General features: G+C 42.5%; 1 protein-coding gene across 2 annotated transcripts; it reads right to left on the bottom strand.

Annotated features, from left to right (window-relative positions):
* Positions 1–453: 453 nt before the first annotated feature.
* LOC111867116 lies at positions 454–10,767 on the bottom strand. Of its 2 annotated transcripts, none has more exons than XM_023856650.2 (2): positions 10,311–10,767; positions 454–1,704 (listed from the first exon to the last, which is right to left on the bottom strand). In XM_023856650.2, the coding sequence occupies exons 1-2, from the start codon at positions 10,617–10,619 to the stop codon at positions 1,585–1,587; spliced, it is 429 nt and encodes a 142-aa protein (XP_023712418.1). In that variant the 5' UTR covers positions 10,620–10,767; the 3' UTR covers positions 454–1,584. The 2 variants fall into 2 exon arrangements, with proteins under 2 accessions (XP_023712418.1, XP_023712419.1); XM_023856651.2 differs by having other exon boundaries at positions 454–1,701.
* Positions 10,768–24,643: the final 13,876 nt, after the last annotated feature.

Genomic DNA, 24,643 nt, shown 5'->3' with positions numbered 1-24,643 from the left:
CTATCTTTCCCTGTGGTTTTACACTTTACAATTATCACTTAACCTTTAAACGACTAAAGACACCGTATGTCGTCGCAGATATAAAGGCAGCGGTACGAATGACGCCATGTGGTGTCGCACAGTCCGCGTGTGCGGACGTTATTTTAAAATACATGTTTAATGTTCATGGCTATATGAAGTTGGTTTCACTTACTTGAGATGAGGAAACAGATGCTCGCCATCACCAACCAGCGCACAGTCACGGCCATAGCCTCCCCTGAACTCTAAGTTACTTAATATCCATCAAAAGTCTAAAGGCAAAAGGTTTTTTTATTAAGTCTTCTAGGGTTTATATAACCTCTCTTTGCTGATTCTTTGAGTTCCGGGTAGGTTGCCTGCCCATTCTGACGTGATTTTGGCTTCCCTCATTGGTTGCCCATCGAGAAGGGGTTGACTCTTTCGGGTCTACAGCCTCCTCTGACTCAGCGTTTTCCTCCTGCCATAGTGTTTATGACCCACTTCATATAGCTCCTTCCTCAATGTCAGCGCTATTACACTGCCGGGTTAGCATTCTAATGACTCAGGCATTCCCTGTTACAATTCTTTGTAGACCTAAACTTCCTGGTCCGTTTCATCATGGCTACTTCTTAATCTTATAGTCTAGCTACTAATATTCAAATTTTACCCCAAAACTATATCTACATGTACGTAACCTTAGCGGCATTACAGTAAATATGAAGATTATGGATCTGTGGGATTGTCGATGTTCTATACCTGTTACTATGTGGGATGTTCCCACAGATCTCTGGGTTATGACACTTGATCATTCAATACATAGGTATCAGCATTTGGGGAGAATCTGCTGCCTTCATCTTCATGGTCTAAGTGAAACTGCAGGTTACTGATTTCTTCCCAAGAAGTTGGTACCACTTTATAGCTCAGAAGTCCTCAAGCTTCTGGACTTCATGATGCATATATTTATGCTCTCATTGTTGTAATCTTTGTGTTGCTTTTTATTGTATTTGTTGTCATTTTTCTTGTTTTCATTGTTACGTCTGTTGTTGTTTGGATGGGGAACTCTTAGCAACTGGAGAATGCAGTTTCAACAATTTGAGGCTTGGAATTATTTGTAATTAACTGGTCACTCGTGATAAATATGTTGTAGCAGTTGGAGTCGGCAAACGGAAAACCCACATCGCTTCACTGTTGCATAAACTCAGTGTTTACAGACGTTGCTGGAACGTTGCCGATAGTTGTTTATTGCTGTGTAGTAACCGTGGTGTCCCTTATTACGTTACCGCGGGGGAGGGGACGGAGTGTTGATTGGCCTGTTACCGTAGCAGTGGCAGTTGCTCCGATGCTGTTATGTCACCGCTGGAGGGGTGGTGTCCTGCATAGCGCAAATACGTCACACTGCTCCCTTCTAAAGGTTGTTCGTCCTGAACAGCCTAACGATACATCTCCGTTCCTTTTTCTCTTCTCTGGTGTTCATCTTTGGCGCGCTACCTCCGCTCCCCTTTTTTAAAAATGCTTGTCTCGAGCAGTTCCATGGTCCAGCGTTCATCGATCTGTTGTATCACATTCACTCATACTTTCATTGTCCATTCATGCCGGGGAGGCTGGTGTTTCTACATTACAGGTTCCTCCTCTATTCCTTGTTTCCTTTTCCGTTTTGGAGGGGGTCGACCTCTCCACAGTGTCCAGTTTTTGATGTTCTGTAATCTGCTGAAAATCACAATATCATACTTAAATTAAGAGAGTTCTATAAATTCTTCCAAGAACAACTATTAATATTTTAGTGAGATAAAATTTTAGCTATAATTTTATCTCAGTTGCCTGGATTACATTTTTGGGATCGAATAACTTTCTTAATCATAATGCCAGTGTAAGAATTATGTTTTGTGTTACATGTCCAGATGTGGAACTGGGATATGTAGATGCGGCTACCTGAGGTTCGGAAAGGCAGACAGTGTGTGATTCCAGATGTGTCTCAGACGTACCATTTTAGTGCTTCATGTCTGAACATGAATTCCTACTTCCAAGACATCTACTTCAAGAAACATTCTTTCAATACCGCCATATGTGAAGCTGAAAAATGTTGACAGGTAATGCATATTATTCTTAATTTAGTTGACATTCCTCTGTAATTTATGGAAACAAATGAATATTCATAATTTTTGTCACTGTGTAAGAAAGCGTTTTAGTTAATTTGAAACAAAAGGAATAGACATTTATGTGTAAAGGAATACCTCAGTTCATCTTAACCAGAACACTGTTAAGACTTTAGAAATTTAGTCCAAATAAGTTATATGAAATTCTGTTTGTCTGATTGTACATGTGATTAGACGCAATAGTGTGAGAAGTTATTGGGAGTGTGTAATACAGTGACACTGGTATAGTTCCCATATTGTACTGTGAATAAGTGAAGACCATTGAAGATAGAGTGAACAGATTATTGTGTGGGGTTTGTAAATTGTCTAAACCCACAACAGTGTTGTAAGTATTTGTAGTTACGACTTGTAGGTTGTTAAATAAACCAATTAACAATCTGAACGGCGTCTTCAGTAGCAAATCATGTTACAATATTTTTGTGTTATTTGACTGTTATCCTTTCTATGTAATTTTGGCTGCTACATATTGTGACATTGACAACAAAATTTACCATGTCCTGGACCATGAATGGGTACTTTTGTTTGTATGAACTAAACAGTTCAAATGGAAAACGAAGCCTCCCTTAATAGTTAAAAGAAAAAAAACAGGGCATTTATTAAAAAAATATCCTGAGCTAAAAACCCAAAGGTTTCATAATTAAATGTATGAGTGACATACATATGTATGTATGTATGTACAGTAATTAACTGATTAATGATGTTCTGTGAAGTTCAGTACAGTCACATAATTCAAACATTCATTGAAACGCAGTTGAAACTACCTCCTCAGGCAGAACACACACACACACACACATATATGTAATATATAGTTGCATTAATAAGTACATGTAACAGGGATATTTTAACTATAATTATCAGATAGGAGAATATGACTTAAAGTTGAAATGTATTGGTCTGATATCATCATAACATTGTTGGTTATTCTTTGTACCAGTCTTTATTTTCACCTTGTATAGTGCTAGATTCTCTGTAAATTAACTTTTTGGGGTACAAAAAACATAAGCTTACAGAAGAAATTTCCTGTGTGAACAGTAAGGTCTCCAGTATAGTGTTCCTATTGATAATCCTACATAGGTTACACAATTTAATACTTCTGTCATATTGGTATTTAACAAGCTACAGACCATCACACACCAGAAGACTGCAGTATTCACTATCCCATGCATCTCAGATTGCATAAGTTTGTGGGGATTTGTCATTACTCCAATGACAACCCACTTCTTCGGAAAAGTTTGTAGGTCCTGAAAAGGACCGTTGGCTGCTGGGACGTTTGGCCGGTGAAGTAGCGCTACGTATGCCAGTAGAGACAGATGTTGGTTGCGGTGCGTGGACTAATGCTGTCGCTGCAGCTGAGTTGGTTGTCTAGCCGCAGTGCAGCAGTTGCCGGAAGTTGCCTGGTGACAGTGCGGCAGTTGCTGGAAGTTGCTTGGTCGCACAGCGTGGTTGCTGGTGGAAGTCAGGTTGTGGAGCGTGGTCGCTGGAGTGGAGAGGCAGTAGCTACGCCAGATGCCCAGTGAGTTGGGCATGACCGCCTGAGAGCTGAGGCAGCCCAGTGAGTCGGGCATGCCGTCGGAGAGTCGAGGCGGCCATTCCTGGTGCAGTGCAGAGCCGAAGACTCCGAAGACCGTGCGCTGAGGACGAACTGTGCTGGCTGATGTCGACTGATGCTGCTGGTCAGAGTCAGAGTCAGAGTCATGCTGCAACTGACGGCCAGTCAGTCTGTCTGTCTTGGTGTCGAACCCCAGCGGGGGCTCATGACCAGATATTTCCTTTGAATGAAAGTTACTGTCTTGTCTATGTGGAGCGCCCTCTCTGACGAGAGGTCGGGTTTGTCATTTGCCAGTCAGTCTGTATTAATAAGTCCACTGTCTGTATTTACATATATTTACATATACACACTTATTCCTTGCTTCAATGTACAATATATACAAGGCCTCTGTTAGTCCAGACTAGGTACAGCAGATTATGCCTTTTTTTTCCNACCCTCTTTGCGATCTGTCGCATATAGAAAGGTGTCGTCCGCAAAGAGGGCCAGGTGAACACCGTGTGTTTGGGGGGCATCATTTACATATAAATTGAAAAGTGTAGGGGAAAGGACAGAACCTTGTGGCACCACTGCTTGCATTTCTCTTGGCGTTGACATTTCGCCTTCAACCGAGACCCTGAATTTACGTTTAGAAAGAAAGGACCCAATAAGTATGGTCAAAGAGTTAGAGAATTCCAATTTTGATAACTTATACAGCAAGCCTGAGTGCCACGTGGTATCAAAGGCTTTTTCGATGTCCAAGAACACCGCCGCCGTAGACATTTTATTGTTGAAATTAAGGGTCACGTGGTCCGCCAGCCTCATACATTGCAATGTCGTGTTGTGACGTGCACGAAAACCAAACTGGCTTGCGTTGAGTAGGCCTCTTTCTTCAATATGTTTTTGGAGGAAATTCAAATTTGCTTTTTCGAATAATTTTCCTGTCGTGGACAGGAAGCTGATCGGACGTAAATTTTGTGGGAATTTCGGGTCTTTACCGGGTTTGGGTAAAGTTATTACTTTTGCTTCCTTCCAAGTACTTGGAAAATGAGAAAGCCGAAAGCAATGATTAAATAAATGGGTTAGATGAACCAGTGGTCGCCTTGGAAGGTGCCTGAGGCATTCATTTGGGATGCCCTCAATTCCGCAGACCTTTTTTAATTTCAGAGATTTTATTAATTTCTGTACGTCACATGGCCTGATCCTTTGAGGGGGGTTTTCGTCTACGGTTTCTAGCAGAGCTTGTACTCTAGCCTCCACCCGCCGTTCATGGTTATCGTCGCACAGATCATGCGGGGTGAAATGAAATTCCAAAGAGTCGGCAATTTCGCAATGGGCCATATACCCTGAGGCGTGACTTCAGCGTTACCTATTTTTGTTTCCCACCGTTCAAGTGCCCTTTTTCGGGTCATTCGTCTGATTGATTTTGTGACCCAATTGACTGCCGTTTTACACGCTGGATCCCTGGTTTTTTGCCACAAGTTTCTTAGCCTATGCTTGTATTTTATCAAACGATCTAGACCAGGTAGATCGTTNATCGTTGTTTATGTCCGAAAGGGTAACTTTACTTGTCGACAGCCTATATGCCGAAGCAATAGAGGCTGCAAAGTCGCGTGCCGCTTTATCGGCTTCTACCCCCGAATTAATTTCTAGTTTAGGTGATATTAACTCAGAGGCGAGGCTTTGAAACCGCTCCCAATCTGTAAATTTTTCAATGGGTTCCGAAAGATTCCTAATTTTAACGTGATCCAGTATGTGGAATATTATTGGTAGGTGATCTGAATCCAAAATATCAGAGACGATGAGATCAGATACTCTGAAATTTTTGTGAATCACAGTGTCTAAAGCCGGGTCCAGACTTGTTGCGTATTCCTGTATCATATCTCCGTTGCGTATCGTCCGATGCAACGCGACAAAATTTTGCGTCCAGACTTGTTGCGTATCTCCACCCCACTCCATTCAGAGTATATAAACAGAGAATCACAAACAGAAGAACGCACACTGGTGATTACTACACTCCAACTGTCTGGAGCTGATAAGCAAAGCGCGATGCAGCCGCCTACATGTCCAGACTGGCACCACTGCAACCCGAGTCGTCCCTTTAATGCGACGGGAAAAGACCGCCAAGCGAGCGAACAGCCCGTTGCGTATCATTTTCCAACGGAAGGATGATACGGGTACTGTCCACACTGATACAATACGGAGATACAATACGGGAATACGCAACAAGTCTGGACCCGGCTTAACACGTCACCATTTCCTGCAAGGGAATAATGAGTGGGGCACTGTGCCGCTGAGATTTCAATATCACTCTTATCAAATAAATCGACGAGTTTCAAGCCTGAGGGGTTTGAAACTCTGCTATTCCAAAATGGGTGCTTAGCATTCAGATCACCTGCCAAAATAGTCTTACGTCTAAAGCTTAATAGCTCAGTGATGTCAGTATCACTCCAGGCTCTGCCTGGAGATTTATAAACAGCCGCAAGCAGTACTTCACTATTGCCAATGGTATGCAGACCCCTGTCGCTTCTACTGAAACAAGGGGTGGTAGGTCGACATGGTTATGGGGAATGCCTTTTCTTACTGCAACGGCAGTTCCGCCCTTTCTGCCTGAGTGGCGGTCGATTTTATAAAAGTGGTAATTTGGAATAAAGAACCTCTCATGAGGTTTCAGATGTGTCTCTGAAAACAGGGCCACATCTATGTGTAGGTCTTGCAGCTGTTTACTGAGCTCATAGCGCTGCCTCCCAATGCCGTTCGCATTAAATGCTATGACTTTGAGGAGCCTAAGAACTGTAGTGGCCATTTTGTTTCATAAGGTTTAGAACAATTTTGGTAATGGCCATTATTTTGTCCTCCTCGGACACTGCACCACTGACCTCTGTCATAATCTGCTGTACTACAGTCACTACTCTCAACTTATTGTCGAGAGACTGACCGTTTACATGAGTAGCCTGAACTGACTGACCTGTTTCTTTCTGCAGTGCAGGGGCCGGTACAATCTGCTTCTTTGTTGTGGCTGGAGCCACCGGAACATGGTTTTCCTGAGGGTGCTGTTGCTGCTCTGCTGTACTGCCTCGGAGTGCCGCCGCGAAGGAGAAACCTGGAGTGACGATGGCTGAAGAGAACACCCTGATTGCTTTCTTGGCAACTCCAATTGAGGTGCCACAAGCTAGTTAGGGTCCTATGAACGGCTGTTCATATCCTGTTCTTGCCAGTTGAACTGTGGTTTCATTCCCTACAGTACCCTCATGACCTGGCGCCCATATCAGTTGTACTCTGTTATGTCTGACCAGTTGCATGAGGGATTGGTGGCAGTTCCAAACCAATTTTGAAGTGTTTTGGTGTGTGCCAAGTGCTTTAATTGCAGCTTGACTGTCAGATAGAATATGGATGTTCCTATATATCTATAGTTCCTATATAAATTCTCAACTGTGCATGCCTTAATGGCATACACCTCTGCCTGGAATACTGTTGTGTACTGACCAAGGCTGAAGATATGCTTCAGCCTTGTTCCATCACAATACACCCCAGCTCCAGTGTCTTATTTGTCTTGGAGCCATCTGTATACCAGATTAGTCCCCCCTTTCTATCATGTTGAAATCCCTCTTTCCATTCACTTCTATCAGGAGATCTGATCATGAAGGGTCTATCATAAATGTGTTTCAGTATCATTTTATCAGATCCCAGCTGTATGATGGGTTCTTTTTTCATGTCCAAAGTCATGTATGCATGACCAAAACCTTTGAATTTAGGTGTCCATTGATCTTTGCAACATAATCTCTAATTTCCTAACTTGGCCTCTGCTTCCATCTGCAAATGAAGTGGAGAGAGTCCTAGTAGGATTTCCATTGCAGCTGTTGGAGCTGTTCTCATTGCTCCCTTAATTCCCAAGCAGGCTGTCCTTTGCAGTTTGCTAATTTCTGCCTGACTTGTCTTGAGTTTGACTCTAGGCCACCATATAGTGGTGGCATAGGTGATTATGGGTCTTACCACTGCAGTGTATATCCAATATACCACCTTTGATGTCAGTCCCCAAGTCTTTCCAAACGTGCCTCTGCATGTCCAGAAGACTTTATAAGCCTTATTAATAGCCTTATCCAGCTGTTTTTTTTCATGTCAGCCCCGTGTCTAATGTTAATCCAAGGTACTTGACTTCACTGGATAGCCGGATCGCTTTACTGAAGAGGATTGGTTCTTTGAGCCCTTTTATATCCCTCTTCATAGTAGAGGGTACAATCACCATCTTCTTTGGATTGATAGACAAGTTTGTCCTTTTGCACCTCTGTTGAACTGTATACAGGGCTGTTTGTATGATCTCTGATACAGTAGCCGAGCGGTGTAAGGTATGCACTGTCTTCGCTCACTCGGAAGCCGGGATCGTGGATTCGAATCCCACTCAGGGCATGGATGTTTGTGTTTGTTTTTCTGTGTTTGTGTACAGGTAGAGGCCTTGCGACAAGCTGATCACCTGCCCAAGGAGTCCTACCATATGTCTAAGATCTAGTAAAACCGAAGAGAACGGAGAGTTTCATGGAGGTAGGCCTAGGCCCAAATGAGGGCTCTAGCACCAATGAAAAAAAAACCATCAGCATATCCTACTATGAAGTGGCCTGCACTGTTGAGCTGTATACAGGGCTGTTCCCATTAATTAGGATTGCTATACATCAGCATATCCCACTGTGAAGTCGCCTGCACTGCTGAGCTCCCAAAGAAGATCATCCACGACCAGGCTCCACAGGAGAGGTGAAAGAACGCGCCCCTGCGGACCCCTTCTCGCTGCAGACGCTCTCAGGATCTCTCCAGACAATGTAGGACTTATATTCCAGCTTTCCAGCATGGCACAGCTCCATCTGCATATTGCGGGCTCAATGCCATGCCTTTCAGCAGCCTGTTTTATTGTATCAAAGGAGGTTCTGTCAAAGGCTCCCTCTATGTCAAGGAATGCTCCAAGAGCAATATCCTTGGGTTCAGTAGCATTTTCTATGCGTGTTACTGCATTATGCAATGCAATTTCAGTAGATTTACCTATTTGGTAAACATGTTGATTTCAGCGCAGAGGATGAATTTTCAATGCACCATCCCTAATATGTCTACCTACCACTTTCTCCATCGTTTTCTAAAGGAAAGATGATAGGTTAATAGGACGATAAGCTTTAGCCTCGGTATAATCAAGTTTCCCGGGCTTCGGAATAAATGTCACTTTGACTTGCCTCCAGGCTGCAGGGATAAACCCATACGCCTTGCAGGCTCTAAATATGTGGCATAGGTGTGGGACTAAATGTTCCACCCCTTGCTGCAGAAGTGCCGGTACAATACCATCGGTTCCCACAGTCTTAAATGGTTTGAAGGTACCTAACGCCCATCTGTATTTGATTGATTGATTACCCAACCAACCAGATTCCAGTCTCCCCTGTTCGTTATGTATCCACATACGTCCAGGTTCTGCTGGCCCCACTCATCAACTAAATCGTTAATCAACTTTGAATCTGGGAAGTGAACTCTGAACAGTTCCTTCAGTGTTTCTTCTCCAGTTTGGGTATACTTGCCATCAGGCAGCTTGATAGAGCTGACCTTATTGGTCGCCTGTTTTGCCATGACCCTCATGAGTCTGGCATTGCCTGGTACATCGTTGATCTGGCAGTATCTCCTCCATGAAGATTATTTGGCTTTCCTTATTTCTTTATTGTAACAGGTGAGGGTTTCCTTATAGCTGTCCCATTGCCCTGTCAGGTAAGACTGTCAGAATAAATCATGGACATAAATCAGTGCAACAGGACGCTAAAATATAACATTACAGGTTCACCTTTAGGTNTTGGCTGGACAATTATGATAACAGGACAAGATGACGGCCCATTGCAACTGGTCAACAGATCGAGCTATGTCCCTTATTGTGTGTGTATTTCCGCGAAATAACCTATAGGTTCNGGAGTCTCATGTTCATGATTTATTCTGACCGTCTTACAGTGCATACATTTATTCACCTTACTCTTCTCTCTTGCACTACATTTTTCGACACTAAAGTGCCATCTTCAGGTGCTTTTCGATGTATGTCGAACTACTGCATTGCATGCCCTGTTGTCTATATACTAAAATAACAAAAATATATATTCGTCATATATATTGATAAATTTTAAATATTAAAAACATTAAAACTGTTCAGGATTTGTCATCCTTATGTCGTATCTCAATACGCGAGTCACACCTATCTTCTTCTATCGGAGTATTCTTCCTACTTTCATGTGTGTATTGTGCTTTGTGTTGTGTCTTGCTCCTGTGACTGCGTGTGTTATACTCAGGTATAACTCAGGTAAGACTGTCAGAATAAATCATGGACATAAATCAGTGCAACAGGACGCTAAAATATAACATTACAGGTTCACCTTTAGGTCGTCCTTGTACAACTCCCAATTGGTTCTCCTGGGATTCCTGAAGGAAACTTGTGTTATTATGTTACCTATTTGAAAGCATATGTATCTGTGTTCCGATAAAGACGGCTCATCAGATACATGCAAATTACTTACCAGGTATCCTATGTTATTTGTCCTTAGTGTCAAAGCAATAACCTCCTTCCTATTGCAAACTACAAAGGTAGGTTTGTTACCATGGTTTAGAATATTCAGGTTCGAACTCACCAGAAATTCCATAAGGCTCTCTCCCCTTGGATTAGTGCCGGTGCTTTCCCATAAGATGTGGTGCGTATTGGCATCATATCCAATGGTGAGTTGCTTTTTCCTGCTAAAGCAGTAATCTATGATGTCCCTCATTTCCTTAGCTGGTGGTGGTTCATCCGAGTCATATGGAAGGTAGACTAAAGCAATAATCAGCTCCCTGCTGCCTCCTCGATATGTGTATGTTATCCTTACCGCTGTTGCATCCCTAGAACAGCTCCAGCAAAGGCAAGGCATTAACATGATTCCTGATATAAACACAGGATCTTGCATTGTTATTGGGTACAGCAGAGTAAACTGTTCCCCCTGTGTTAGTTAAGCCCCTTATTTGAACCTTGTATAACAAGGGTTCCTGAATAAGTGCCATATCTGCCTTACCCACAGCTAGTTGCTGACACAGAGTTGCTGTGGTGTAGGTTAATCTGAAGAAATCTTGTGTGTGTATGTATGGATGTATTAAGTGTGTGTTGGATTAGTGATCTCTTCTAATTGGGGGGGGGGTCAATTTCCATCTTATGTCCCTCCCCATTCTTGGACTGGGTTCCGTGGGAAGGGTCCCCTGATTCGCTTTGCTTTGGTCATCCAAAGGAATGGGTATCTTGTCCCCCTCCCCCTCAGAGACCGAGTTAGAAGACACTGTATCTGACACAGGTTCTGCCCAGTGCTGAACTTCAGGATCATTCAGCACCTTAACAGTCCACTGTGAGATTCCTGTGAATATTTTGTAACCGGCCCTCTGTATCATAGTATAAGAGTCCCGGTCTATGATAAGATAAGCCTATGGTCTTTGAACTCAGATTGCTTATTGAGTACCCTCCAGTTCTCAGTATCAAGTCGTGGATTGAGGTCTGCAGTCCATGTCAGCAGCTCTTCATGATTCTGGGCAACTTTGTCCGTAGTCCGGAGAGCCACTTTAACAGGCTTGGGCATGTTCCTGGCATCAGTAGCCTTCAGCCTGGCCCCTGATTTCAGCCTGTGTTTGTCAATGGCTTTGGCGAGCAGCAGACAAGACTGTTGGTTGGCGCATGCATAAATAAGTGCACCTCCCATTAGTCTGTAGGATTTCAGGTGTGGTAGTTCTCCCTTTGGAGTCCTGTGTAACACTTCCCCCAGTGCTTCTAGAATGGAATTCTGGTCATCTTCGGTAAGCTTATCCTCAGGATAAGCTTCCTTGAAGATAGCTACCTTTATATTGGTCAGAGCCTCCTTGTAATTCCCAGAGCCTTTTTGGAGTTCTGGCCGTTTCTGTAGGGGTACTGCCCTCCTACCTTGGCCTCTTAAAGGTACCGGTGGGGGTTTATCCCTGCTTGGACGAGCCTGCATTTCCTGGTTGCTGACTCTCTCCAGTTCCTGCTTTGCTTGCCCTAGCTCTTGCCTTTTCCAACTTCCATCTAGCACATCCAGACAAGGCTTCTTTCACTAGACGGGGTCCACCTACTCCAGAGACTAGGTGTCCCAATCCTTCTCCTGCTGCAGGTGTGCTATAGGTACTAGCCCCTTGCAGTGGTATGTCAGTACTACTGACTCCCAAGAGAGAACTTTTTGGTTTTACCTCAGGTAGGTTTAGTACCACTGGTTCATCTCTGCCTTTGGCTGAAAATTCAATAGCAGGTTCACTGGTTGCACCTGGGTCCCTTAGTGGTTCACGAGAGCTTCCAGCCCCCTGCTGAAGCATTTCTCATAGGGATACCCTTGGAGGGGGGTCCCTCTTCAGTTTAAGGTCTTTACGACCGGTTTTTTGTTTGTTTTCTTTCATTTTGGTCCCACGAGTCATAGGAATTTATAAGGTCACCACCCACAGCGCCCCATATGGGTGGAAGGCATAAATAAAATGGGGTGCTGCCAGGTGCCCCGAGGGGATCAATCAAGACACTGGCTAATTTCCGCCCCATTGCCATGCAGCCCTCAGCACGATGCCTCACACCTTGGCTTAGGTGGTTTGGTCCTGTTGTCAATGAAATCCTCACAAGCCTCCAGGACCAAGAGTGCCTGTTTGGGGGGGGTATCCCAGATGATTAATGGGAGTGTGACACCAGTTAGTCATGAGGTTGCAACCAGGGCAACCTACCTGAGAGAGTCACCGCTGGGGGTGGCTCATGAGCTCCTCCATTCCCACCCCTCCACATGGGTTGGTCAGACCATTTTAGAGTGTTGAGCCCTAAGGCTTGCGGCACCATATTGGTACTCTAGGGAGACAACTCAAATATCCAAAGCTACCCCCATAGGAGTGCTCTCCTGCATTTGTCCCGGGTACACCATAGTGATACCCAAGAGTCATTATGCCACCACACGGGAGGCTCCGGTTATAATGCCATTGCCCTTTATGGGAACTTTGCCACCAGCCTGGTAGGTCATACTGATCCAGACCCCAAGACTGTCGTTGCCCAGTGGGACCATGAGGAGGTGTCCCAACACATCCCTGGTCCATGATATGTCCCCACCAAAGACACAGCCGTGGTTCGACCAACCTCATTGAGGATGGCATCATTACCACCTGTAACATGTGACCTAAGAAAGTCATAGTTACCCTGGGATTGAACCCAGGCCGCCAATTGATGGAGTTCCAAACTACCGAGACATATTCCAACTTGGACCTAACTAAAGTAAAGTATAGTACATACACACACTCCAGGGAGGAAAATCTGTAGGTAATGGAGTGAATAACGCCTAAAAGCATTATGAATTCAGAAAATATGTAATTAACATGTGTGTGAAAATGTAGCTTTGAATCAAAGAAAACACCCAAGTCATTAATACTGCTAGTGTGTGTAATGATAGCATGACAAAGCTGATATTCGTAGCTCAGAAAATTTAGCATTTTCTGTGGCAGAACTGTGTCTCAATTCCCATTGTTGTATGTTGCAGTTCTTGCAGGCAACATGCATTTTGATGGAGTGTGATATGGGAGTTCCATAATGAAACCTGTCTAAAGCATTATATCAGCTTCCACTTTGGTTGGTCTAAATCACTTTCATGCATGTCTTACAGAAATGTTAGAAGTTACAAACGTTTGGTAAAGTTTTTGTGTATATGTAAAATGGACTCTCTATGCTTGCACCTTACCTCTCTTTTGCTAGTTTTTATTGAATAAAGTACAGCCAATGATATCGCTTTCCCAGATCTCATCCTGTAAACTGTGGCTCTCATATCTGCATACAGTATCAGCATGTGACAATTTGGATTGACAGTGGGCTTTTCTAAACACCTGGTAACTTGAAAAACTGTTGTCTTCTTAGATGTGAGGCCATGAAGACTGGTAGAATGTTACCATCACTTTGGAGGAACATGCAAAGCGAGAAGACCCTGAAGATGGAGGTCTCACATTCCTCAGAAATGTTGGTAACATTCTACCAGACTACATGGTGTCACATCCCAGAAGACTGAAATCTTCGTGGTTACAGCCATGTTCCTATGGAAGATCCTAGCCGAAGACTTGTTCGCTTAGAGAGTATACATTGTAATTGCACGTACAGGGAATACACAGTCATGAGTAGATAACAGTTGGTTTTGAATTGACATGGGAGTTAGGTGTAGGAATTGAGAACTGAGAGTTGCATGTTCTGCGTTTGTCGATACTTCTGAATTGCATGGTGACAGTGAGGAGGCTACGGCTGGTACTTGGAATGAAGAGTACAGCATTCTGAGTTGTAGCAACATGTAGTTTTGAGAGAGCCCTGCGTTTTGGAGGTGACATATTCTTCCTAAACATTGGGCCATCTCCAAATTGCACGTTGCTACAATGCAGGACCCTGAACTCATTATAGACATTGCCGTGAAAACATCAAATCAAACATGGTACTCAGAATGTCTCTGTAAGATACGTAAGTTGCTGTCTGATTGCAGAGGTAATTGTAAGTATAAATTGAATAGGAACTGCTGCAGCTTTGGGGGTTGGTGAAGAGATGTTAAGACATTTCTCTGATTGATACAGTTAGAAATTTCTTGGCAGCTAATTCCTCAGTAATCCAAAAAGCCATAGTGGGCAGTTTAGGCATCATATTGATGTAGAATTCTCTATTACAAGTTTATGGAAGTATGACTGCCATAACTTGGCTATGGTAAAGACAAATGGGTTGCAGCATAGTGAAAGCAATATGACTCAGTTTGATTTGTTTCATTCTGGTCCGTCACACTAACAATTACAAATATAAATCACTCCGTCCAATGTGACCATTAAATTTTTTACTATATGAAAACTTAACACCCTTACATGTTTCGGTCTCATGTTTTCACAGCACAGCAGCCATGAGCAAACCCTGGACGATATAAAGAACCTCCACATCAAGATAGCCAGGTGGCACAATATCTGCCCCATACAAGAGGGACGATGGGAGGACGAACACGAGCCTGAATGGTTTATGAATTTTAATTATTGACAATACAAAAAAAAATTGTTTAATTAGCATCAAGAAATGTTATATAATGTTTTAAAAACTTTACATTCCCAGGAAACTGCTGTGTTTGTGAAATGTTCTATTTTGTGTACTATGCATTGTAGCATATAAGTGTACGTACTTTATGTCTAAACAACTTATGTGATGGTGATTTCCTATTTGTAGTGATGTTTGCCCTCTGAAGATGGTCCACAGAGACCAAAACATGTAAGGGTGTTAAGTTTTCATGTAGTAAAAAACTTAATGGTCACATTGGACGGAGTGATTTATATTTGTAATATGAATCACTTTCCTCCGAAACGTCGGTTAACACCACATATACACGGTGCCAAATCCCAGAAGACTGCTTTCTTCATGAATCACTTTTGTTGAAGTGTAACATAATCCATAGAATGTTTGACAGTTTACGACTAACATTGTTGCAAGATATTTTACATTCATTGTATTCAAAAATTATATCCACTGAAGCAAATATAAACATTCTGATGTATGTGAGGCTATTTGGATCTTTCTGGGTGGGATATTTGTAATTTATTTTCATAAATACTCTTCAGAGCTGATTATGCCTTTGCTTCATGTTTTAGGAAAACCTGTTCTGTGTACATCCTAAGGATGTCTGTACAGATATAGATGACACATGTAAGACGAAATAAGAATTTTACACACATTGTCCAGGGTTTTGTTTGATAGATGAATACAGGTCAGTCGACTCCTCTGATGCAGGAGAGATTGATCTGCTACGAGCCTTGCGTTGTCACAGGAAAATGCAGATCAATATGGGCAGAACATTAATGTCCTGAACAGAGTTTAAGGTTACCTGAGACTGTATGCATCTATGACAATGCAGCCAACTTGTTCAGCCTTCATCCTTGCCGAAACATATTTCTGCTTTACACCGTGCTGTCAGGAATGACTGGAATTGAATGACCCCAACTGAATGCTGATGGCTTAAATACAACCAATAAAGAAATAAAAACAAATAAAGTTGTCCCTATGCTTAGTGCAGCACTGCACTCAGAATATGTACAGAGTGGAAATAAAATCAAGTATATGAGAATAAGATCTAAAAGTTTGTGATGATGGTAAATTGTTACAATTAATATTTTGCTGGACATTATCCATCATCTTGTCTATTCTAAAAAACAGTCTAATTTCTATTAAAAAACACAACGTTTCGGGAACTGGATTCTGTCCCCGTCCTCAGGTAAAACCTACTCAGTTGGGTCCAATAGACAGAGCTAGCCCCTATCTCCGGACAACTATGCCAATTTCCGAAGGGATTCATAAAAGAAGCACAACTTAATCCATCTGTGAGAGCTAAGAGATATTGAAGCTATCATAATTTGAGGCTTAGCACCAGAGAAAGAAATCATACCGGGAGAGAAGCAATACTCCTTGTGGTATACAAGCACAACAAAATCATCTGTGGAAGCTAAGAAATATTGAAGATATCATAATTTGAGTCTTAGCACCAGAGAAATATCGTGAATGAAATCATACCGGAAGAGAAGCAATACTCCTTGTGGTACCAACATATGAAACAAATAGATACCCAAACCAACTACACTTGACGTCGCTGTAGTCTCTTGATTTCTGCTGTAATGACAGGGGCCCAGATGGGAGAGATATCCACACTGGGTTGACTGATTGGATGGTCCAGCAGAGACATGTGGGCTGATTCCTTGTATTTTCTATATGTGGTATTGGGTTCGATCTGCAAGGCCTTCGCTTCATTCCAAAGAATTTTGTGATTTTCCTCGTATGCATGTTGGGCCAATTTAGACTTTTCCAGCAAACCCTGTGTCATATTATATTTGTGCTCCTTAATGCGTACTTCTAGGGGTCTGCTAGTTTCACCGATGTAACATCTGCCGCAGTAAATGAGAACATACGAAACAACTTCTGCCAGAAGAGTCACATTGTAAATACAGTTAACAAATAATTTTAAAATATTTAAGACTTTTAATGTGTTCAAGGAATAACATTAAAAAAATAATTGGATTGGAAGTAAATTCTGGAAATTCTTGTCCTTTTTAAAAACTATCTTGAATACTTCAGAACACCAAAGCATTAAAATTCAGTAGCATGTTGAAAGAATGCATGTTGGTTGTGTTTATGGAGGTAAGTAAAAATGCTGTCACTTGGATGCATAAAATGCTGCAGCCACATTCCCTGTGGACATGAACATGGAACCTTCAGAAGGTAAGTTCATTGCCCCATCCCTGAGACCCACACATCTACTGGTTGAATTTGCCTATAAAATTACATGTGCAATGAATTTACAAATATCCTCAGAGCCTGATTGTTTGAAGAGTCCACTTTATGATCAGAATAAATGGAGAATAAATCACTACAAGACCAGTCGTGTTACACGACATAATATGGTTTGTATAAAGCTCAAGACTGTATGTACCAAACTGTTTAACCTGTACTGAATACAGTAGTCATGACAAGCATTGGATGGATGATCCAGCATGACAAGCGTTAGCTCAGTGGTAGGGCTTGTATGCATGAGAGCATGGGTTCAAGTCCATGTTGAATGGGGATAGAATAAAGTAACCAATCATCATAAAGCGGTGGGACCAAGTTAATATGCATGAAATTAATACTTAATGCACAAGTTGCAGGTACAGTACGACCTGACAGTAGGACAGTATACCCTGAAGTTGGAGGTGATATGTTCCTCCAAAACGTAGGTTTACACAATATCTACACAGTGCCACATCCAAGAAGACGGCATTCTCCATGAATGACATTCATTATGTAACAAAACTCTTCACAGTACTAATAGTAAACAGTAGTGATTAATGTGATTGTATTGTAACGTGTTTGTCGTTGCTGAAGACGCTGTAGAGATCGTTAATTGGTTTATTGAACGATCTACAAATACCGGCTACAATTAATTATAACACTGATACGGGTTTCCACACTTCACAAACCCTAATCACATTAATCTGTTAACACTGTTGCGGGGTTTCACAATTTATAACCCTATGCGCAAATCAGTTCACTCTGTGTTCAGTAGTCTACACGTTGACAGTAGGGGAGCTAGGTATCACTGTATCACATGCTCCCAATTACACAATCACACACACGTCCGGATCTTCTTTCCGCGACGGCTGCTATACTCCAACAGTAGTCGGCTGACTGGAGAACTGTTGATAACACAACTCGGCGACTGTCACTTTACAACTCGACTTGGTGACTGTTACTTTACAACTCGGCGGCTGTCACAGTACAACTCGGAACTGTCTTCGGCGATGGCCAGGTTACAACTAACTGGTAGCTGCTGTGCAGTTCCCTTATATAGCAGCAGTGGTGCCTGTTGCATTCCACGTCACAGTAGGAAGTTGATTACGGGTACGTAGCATTGAGCGTTACGTCACCGCGGAGGGGAGGGAGGGAGCGCTACGTTACTGCCACGCACCTGTGGCCTGAGTTGCCACGTTGCTGCTGGGTAGGGAGGGGTTCTCCGTTGCGCAACATGTTACAGTATTAAAACCCCTAACAAAACTGCAGTATACAATTAATATGGTACAGCATTTCTGAAATCCTTAAAATATAAATGTACAATGAAAACCAATACAAAAGTGTCAGGTTCTCTTAATCTGAATAGGCCTAAGTTGTACATAAAGAATCTGCTAGTGACTCACCAATCTCAACTTCATTCCAAGCTGCACTTTTGCCTTCTTCCTGATGTTTCTTCTCTTCAGTCATTTCCCTCTCAAAGTCCTGTAATGTAAATTTTGTACAAGATTAGCAAAAAGCAAATGCGCAGCCCAAAAATTATCAATTCATTGCCTTGAGGTAGACTGAAATCTGAACTGCTTACCCACCAACCACTGTATACAAAAAATTACTGCACTGTAAAGTACTGACTACACTGTGTAGGATTTGAGCTTCTGTCAGCAGGGGTTTTGAAAAGCTCTGTCATCTGGGATATAATGCCGTCAAAAGTCAACAGACATTTTGGAGACATATCTCGCCTCCATCTTCAGGGTTGAAGAATAAACCAAGCAAGAAACCAGCACTGGGAGGTAACAAAGCCAAGCTTGCTACCTGCTTCATGCTGGCTTCCTGTTTGGCTTATTCTTTGACCCTGAAGGTTCAAGTGACATGTTCCCCTGGAAATTCAGATGATACCCCAGAAGACAGAGTGCTTCTGAGTATACTGATCATCTTGAAACGTCTTTGCCAAAATATATGTTTTTAATATCACAATATGTTTTAAAGTTACAGTTCTAACAGAAACATACTCTCATTCTGCCAAGCAATGTACACCTGCCAAACTAATTCTGAGTTTGCAGTGAGAATACTGTGATGATTAACATTATGAACCTAAGAGAAAACAATTCACTTTGCAATGAATCAAATTACAAGAACTTATTGGTTTTTCATTTAGTCATGTTCTGAGCTATTTATTCATCCCTATTTCAATTTCACATGTAATTCCTAGTAGTGTCACTTTTACCCTTGTGTCTTGCCCATGACACAGGGAAGAAAAAAAAGATAAGAAAAAAGCCTGGATTTGAGATTCTTTCAAAGGAGATTAAGAAAGGCACTATCTTCTGGGATGTAACACCCTGTAAGTCAACTGACATTCCTTCAAAATGCTTATGGACTTTACCACTTTATACAGCATTTTATTCCAGAAGACACCATTTGTCAAGAAGAACAAAAAGGTTCTACCATTTAAATTATCACATTCTTATTGTATAATGAGTGCTTTCATTTCTAGGATCTTTTATTGGATGTTTCCAGTTCTGTACTCAGTTTAGTAATTTATATATCCATTATCATGAAATTCAATTGTAATTAAAATATTTTCAAATTGTGTTGCAGCTGCAGTAAATAACTGTAGATGGGCAATGGACTATATCCAGTGTTGACACATGCTAAATCAAAGAGCCCTAGCCAAATCTGCAGATGGTTGTATTTCACTCACAAGTAGTTCCTGAGGGTCCTCATCCCTGTTGCCAGCCAGACCATAAGTGGGGATGTCACCCAACATACAGCAGAATTCTGCGGTAGCATTCAGCACAATGAAACCACCTTCCGTGTTTCCTCCCAAGTTTCTCTCCAACACTGACTCTGCCACCTACAAACATCACAAATCACAAAGAGCTAAATTATGTAGCTATACAGCATTCTGTTTTTTAGTATCCACAAATGCAAATCTGTCCCTATGCTTAATTAGTTATATACTAGATGGAGGTGAGTGGCCAGCTCCATGCCCTCCCACACCCGGGGAAAGTGCCCCTGGTACCTATTTGACAGAAGGCCATAACAGGTCTCAATAACCAAAATACGAGAAAGGATGATAGTAAAAAGAAAGATACAGCTATCCCTGCAACAGGCCGTGGAGGCCCAGAGGGATGTGAGATGTTGAGGCTTCCATATTTTCTCGGCAGTCAGCTCACAGATGGCAGTGAGGTCGTCAAACTTACATTCCTGTCGCCCTTTATCCCCAGGACGATCCCTGGTACTCATTTCTGTTAGAGGCTGAATCCACCCCATAGTATGGCTGGAAGGGTTCGGTCAATTTAAAAATCCAATTACCTCACTGGGAATTGAACTCACAACCTTCTGGTTCATAGCATAGTAAGAAAGGATGATGATATGATTTACTGGTTTGAGGCCCACCATAACAAACTGTGAGAGAAACAACTGAATAGCCCTCAGGTTAAATCAGAACACAGTTTCTCCACAGTAATGGTTTTGTGTAGTAACCAAAGAGGAAATATCACAATGAAATTTACTACAAAGTTCTGTGCAACATTTTATAACTGGAACATATGGAGACACTGTGGAGGAACTAAACATGGCACAGGATTCTGTAGCGAGGGACAATTTCATCACCTCCCACCACCTATCCATAGGGTGGCTCCTCCCTTGTCTCAGGGTGGAAAGGCAGAGAGACAGGTAAGGGGAAGATGGCCTTGACTGATCAAGAGAAATGACCCCTACTACAGCCAAACATTTGTGAGAAGGTTTAAAAAGGAAATCGGCCAATGTGATGTACTTTTCTATACTGTTCTTTGATTTTGTAACAGCCTCCTGCAGCTTCAGTCTGCGTGCTTTCTTGAGGGCTATCTGTAGCTCCAATTTGCTGTCATTTGGCTCATTCTTGATGCTGGACAGTATCTCTTCTGGCGCTGAAAGTTGTGTCCGATTATTAATAACATTCAAAACTGCTCCTGAATCACATTTCCTTTCATGATTTCACAACACACTTCATAGCGGAAACTATATAGTATCAAATGGCTGATGATTAGTAAATAATGTATTCAGAAGTCTTCATGCTTGTCACCTGATTAGGGATACTAAGTCCAATAAACATTTGCCTAGTTGTACTGTGAAAAACCATGAATAAACTAAGTCAGGTTAGCCAGATGTTCCAGCGGAGATTCGTGAACACAAGAACCCATTCCGGTTTTTTTTTAAGTTCTAACTGTGGAAGTAACACGAGTCTGTACTTACGGTACGATTGGGTGTGTTTATCTCTTCTTGTAGCAGTTCAATAATTTTTTGTGCTGATCTGAGTTCTATTTTAAATTTATGACAACAAGCACACATTACCTCACTTGTTTCACTACTATCATTGATGAAAACTTTAGTGTCATCACCATTAACCACTGAACGAATTGCCATTTTGGATATCAATAAGAGTGGTGATCGATCTCTCGGGAATTTCTTATGTAGCTCCTAACAATTTTGTAGAAACACAAAAATTATTCAACTTATAAAATAATTTATACTCAACATCACACAGCTCTCGTATGCTGAGTGCCATTAAACTACGTGGTGCAATCCAAAAGTTCCCGAAATATATTAATAAATACTATTACGTCTTAACTGGATCTTATTCTGCACCATCACCTTCAAAGTAGTCCCCTTGGAGCGCATACACCGATCCCAGCGTTTCTGCCTCTTTTGAAATGCATCCCGGAAGTCTTTCTTTGTTAGGGTGTTTAGTACCGTCTGCGTTTCCGCTTTAATTTCCTCACCTGTATCAAATCTTCGCCCCTTCAACTTGATTTTCATCTTGTGGGGAAGAGAAAGAAGTCGCAAGGATCTAAGCCTGGCGAGTACGGTGGGTGGGGAACAACTGCCATCTTGTTTTTAGCCAAAAATTCCTGCACAATGTAAGCCGTATGCGGTCGTGCGTTGTCATGGTGGACTACCCAGACGTTCCTGCGCCTCTTCTCTGGACGATTTCTCCTCATGTCCTCCCTCAAACGCCTTAGAACATCGCGACAGAACTCTTTATTGACTGTCTGACCAGGAGGGACGAACTCCTTATGAACAATCCCGTCAATATAAAAAAAAAACAGATCAACTTAATGTTGCTCTTGAATTGTCGAGCTTTTTTTGGCCGAGGTGAAGAAGGGCCCTTCCATGGCGACATTCCTGCTTACTTTCAGGGCCGTAGCCATAAACCCAACTTCCCTCACCAGTGACAACCTTCGAAAGAAAGTTTGGATCCTCTTGAAGCTGTTCTTGAAGTTCCCTGCAGACTTCCAAGCGATGCTGCTTCTGTTCATTTTGCAGCAGTCGTGGCACAAACTTCACCGCAATCCTCCTCATCTTCAGTTCCTCTGACAAAATTCGTTGACATGTACCATAACTTAGTCCAAAGGTGTTACAGAGGTCTTGGATGGTCAGTCTACGATCTTGCAGAATCAGATCCCTAACTTTCGCGACATTTTCTGGTGTGGTGCCAGTTGACGGCCGTCCTGAACGATAGTCATCATCAGTCGATGTTCGGCCATTTTTGAAACTCTTATACCAGTCGTAAGTTTGTGTCTGGCCTAAACTGTTGCCACCAAAAGCTTGCTTCAACATTTGGTGCGTTTCTGCAGCGGTGTTCCCAAACATTATGCAGACACGCTGCTCTCTCAGGTCAGCCATCACAAAACCGCAAACTCACGGAAACCCAACAATGGAAATACGTTCACCAACAACAAACCCAACCACTCAACTCGACGCCGCTTTCCACACTGATTCATGAAAGATGTGTGGGGAGACACCTAGCGGTATTTGAATGTACTCATAACCATTCGCGAGCAAAATTCAAATTTCGGGAACTTTGGACTGAACCACGTACAAGAACAAAAACAGAATTAATTTTGAACTTTGATCAAAGATAATGCAATATGTGTACATTTTAAACTGGATTGATAGCGCAGTCGGTATTGCGGCAGGCTACATGCTGCACGACTGAGGGGGCGTCGCCACAGTCCAGTTATTTAAAAAGCACATTTGTCGGAAATGACGACGGCTGACAGCAGAGAGAGCTGTAAGATCCACCTAGTGACAGATTCAGTACTAGCTGCAACCAGCGGATACATCGCCTTTCGGCGCACACTACTGCCATCATATCAAGCATCACCATTACTACCGGGTGTTCGGATGAAATGTATCCAAAATAAAAAAATACATCTGGAAACTAATTGTCTTACATGTATCCGGTTTATGTCATCGGAATGGAAAACTCTGAAAAGTTTTTTCATGCCCAACTCACGCGCATGCGTCGCCATATTTCTACCACCATGTTAGGAATCACCTGGACAGAAATATGGCTGGCAGATGTGGACCAAGTGCTTTGCCTCATAGGTCGCTAGATTTAGCCCCACTGGATGTTTTCTTGTGGGGTTACGTGAAGAACATTGTCTACCAGGTTAAGTTCAACGACCCTCAACATCTAAAAGCATGCATAAGGGACGCTGTGGCTACGGTAACACCAAACATGCTTCAAGCAACGTGGAACGTGGTCGAATATCGTCTGGATATTCGTCGCGCCGCCAAGGGACCCCATATTGAAATTTATTGAGAAAGTTATATACTTAGAAAGAACACTGATAGTTTCTCTTCGTAATGGCGTAACTCATAAATGTGTATAATAAATGCTTTCTGACATATAATAATTTATTTTGAATGCCTTTCATCCGGACACATAGAGAACACAGGAAAGTACATTAGTGCTTTAGAATCAACGGTTTCAAGTGCCAAAAGTTGGGTATAGGGATAATTTAGAGGATTTCAATTCTGCCATTCACCAGTACATGAGCCGGGAAATCTCGGTCGATAGTGTGACTGGCTGTAGAGCTATTCCTGGCAGGGGCAATTGATTTCTATCTTCTTCACAGCGTCTATTTAGCCTGCTATACAATCGGTACCTGGGGCTACCTACCCGGGGGTAAAGCGGCTGGGACTAGTAGCCGATTACTCACCTGTATCTAGTGCCTACGTTAAGAATGTTGAGGCTATATTTGTGCTGCTCCTTACATCATGGCGCAATGCTTACGTACAATGCTTACGTAGAGATACTTTTACCTTCATCTTTAAATGCCTCAATATTGTGACTTGCAGTAACACAACACGACGGCCGCGCCATAGCTCAAGCGGTTAGTCGCTGGCATCCCACCGCGGCGGCTCGGGTTCGATCAAGTGTGATTTGTGATGGACAAAGTGGCGCTAGGGCGGGTATCCTCCGAGTACTTCGGTTTCCCCTGCCAATCTTCATTCCACCAAATTCTCCATCATCATAATCACCCGGGGCAGGCTACAATAGGTCAGTCAGTGGCCGCCGTGCCGAGTGGACCCAGTTGAACTCCACCCCCCACTAAGCGAATTAAAAAAATTAACACAACACAACAAAATCTAGTCTGTTTCTGAAACACGTACGCAAAAAAAAAAACACATGTTTTACTAAACCAGTGACGCGAATCCCAACATGAGGATCACAACGTTTGAACACGCACATTCTTTATTCCTTTCCTTTGTAAGAAAGACACGTGAATATGCGCGTCACTTACTTCAAGTAGATAGATAACATTATACTCACAAATAATGCATAATTTTATCATAGTGTGACATGTTGCGAAATCCGAGCCCCCCCCC

This window comes from Cryptotermes secundus, unplaced genomic scaffold (genome assembly GCF_002891405.2).
Source record: "Cryptotermes secundus unplaced genomic scaffold, Csec_1.0 scaffold334, whole genome shotgun sequence".
Classification (NCBI taxonomy): Eukaryota; Metazoa; Arthropoda; class Insecta; order Blattodea; family Kalotermitidae; genus Cryptotermes; species Cryptotermes secundus.
Note: the sequence above shows the minus strand (reverse complement) of the source record. Positions and strands in the feature narration are given on the sequence as shown.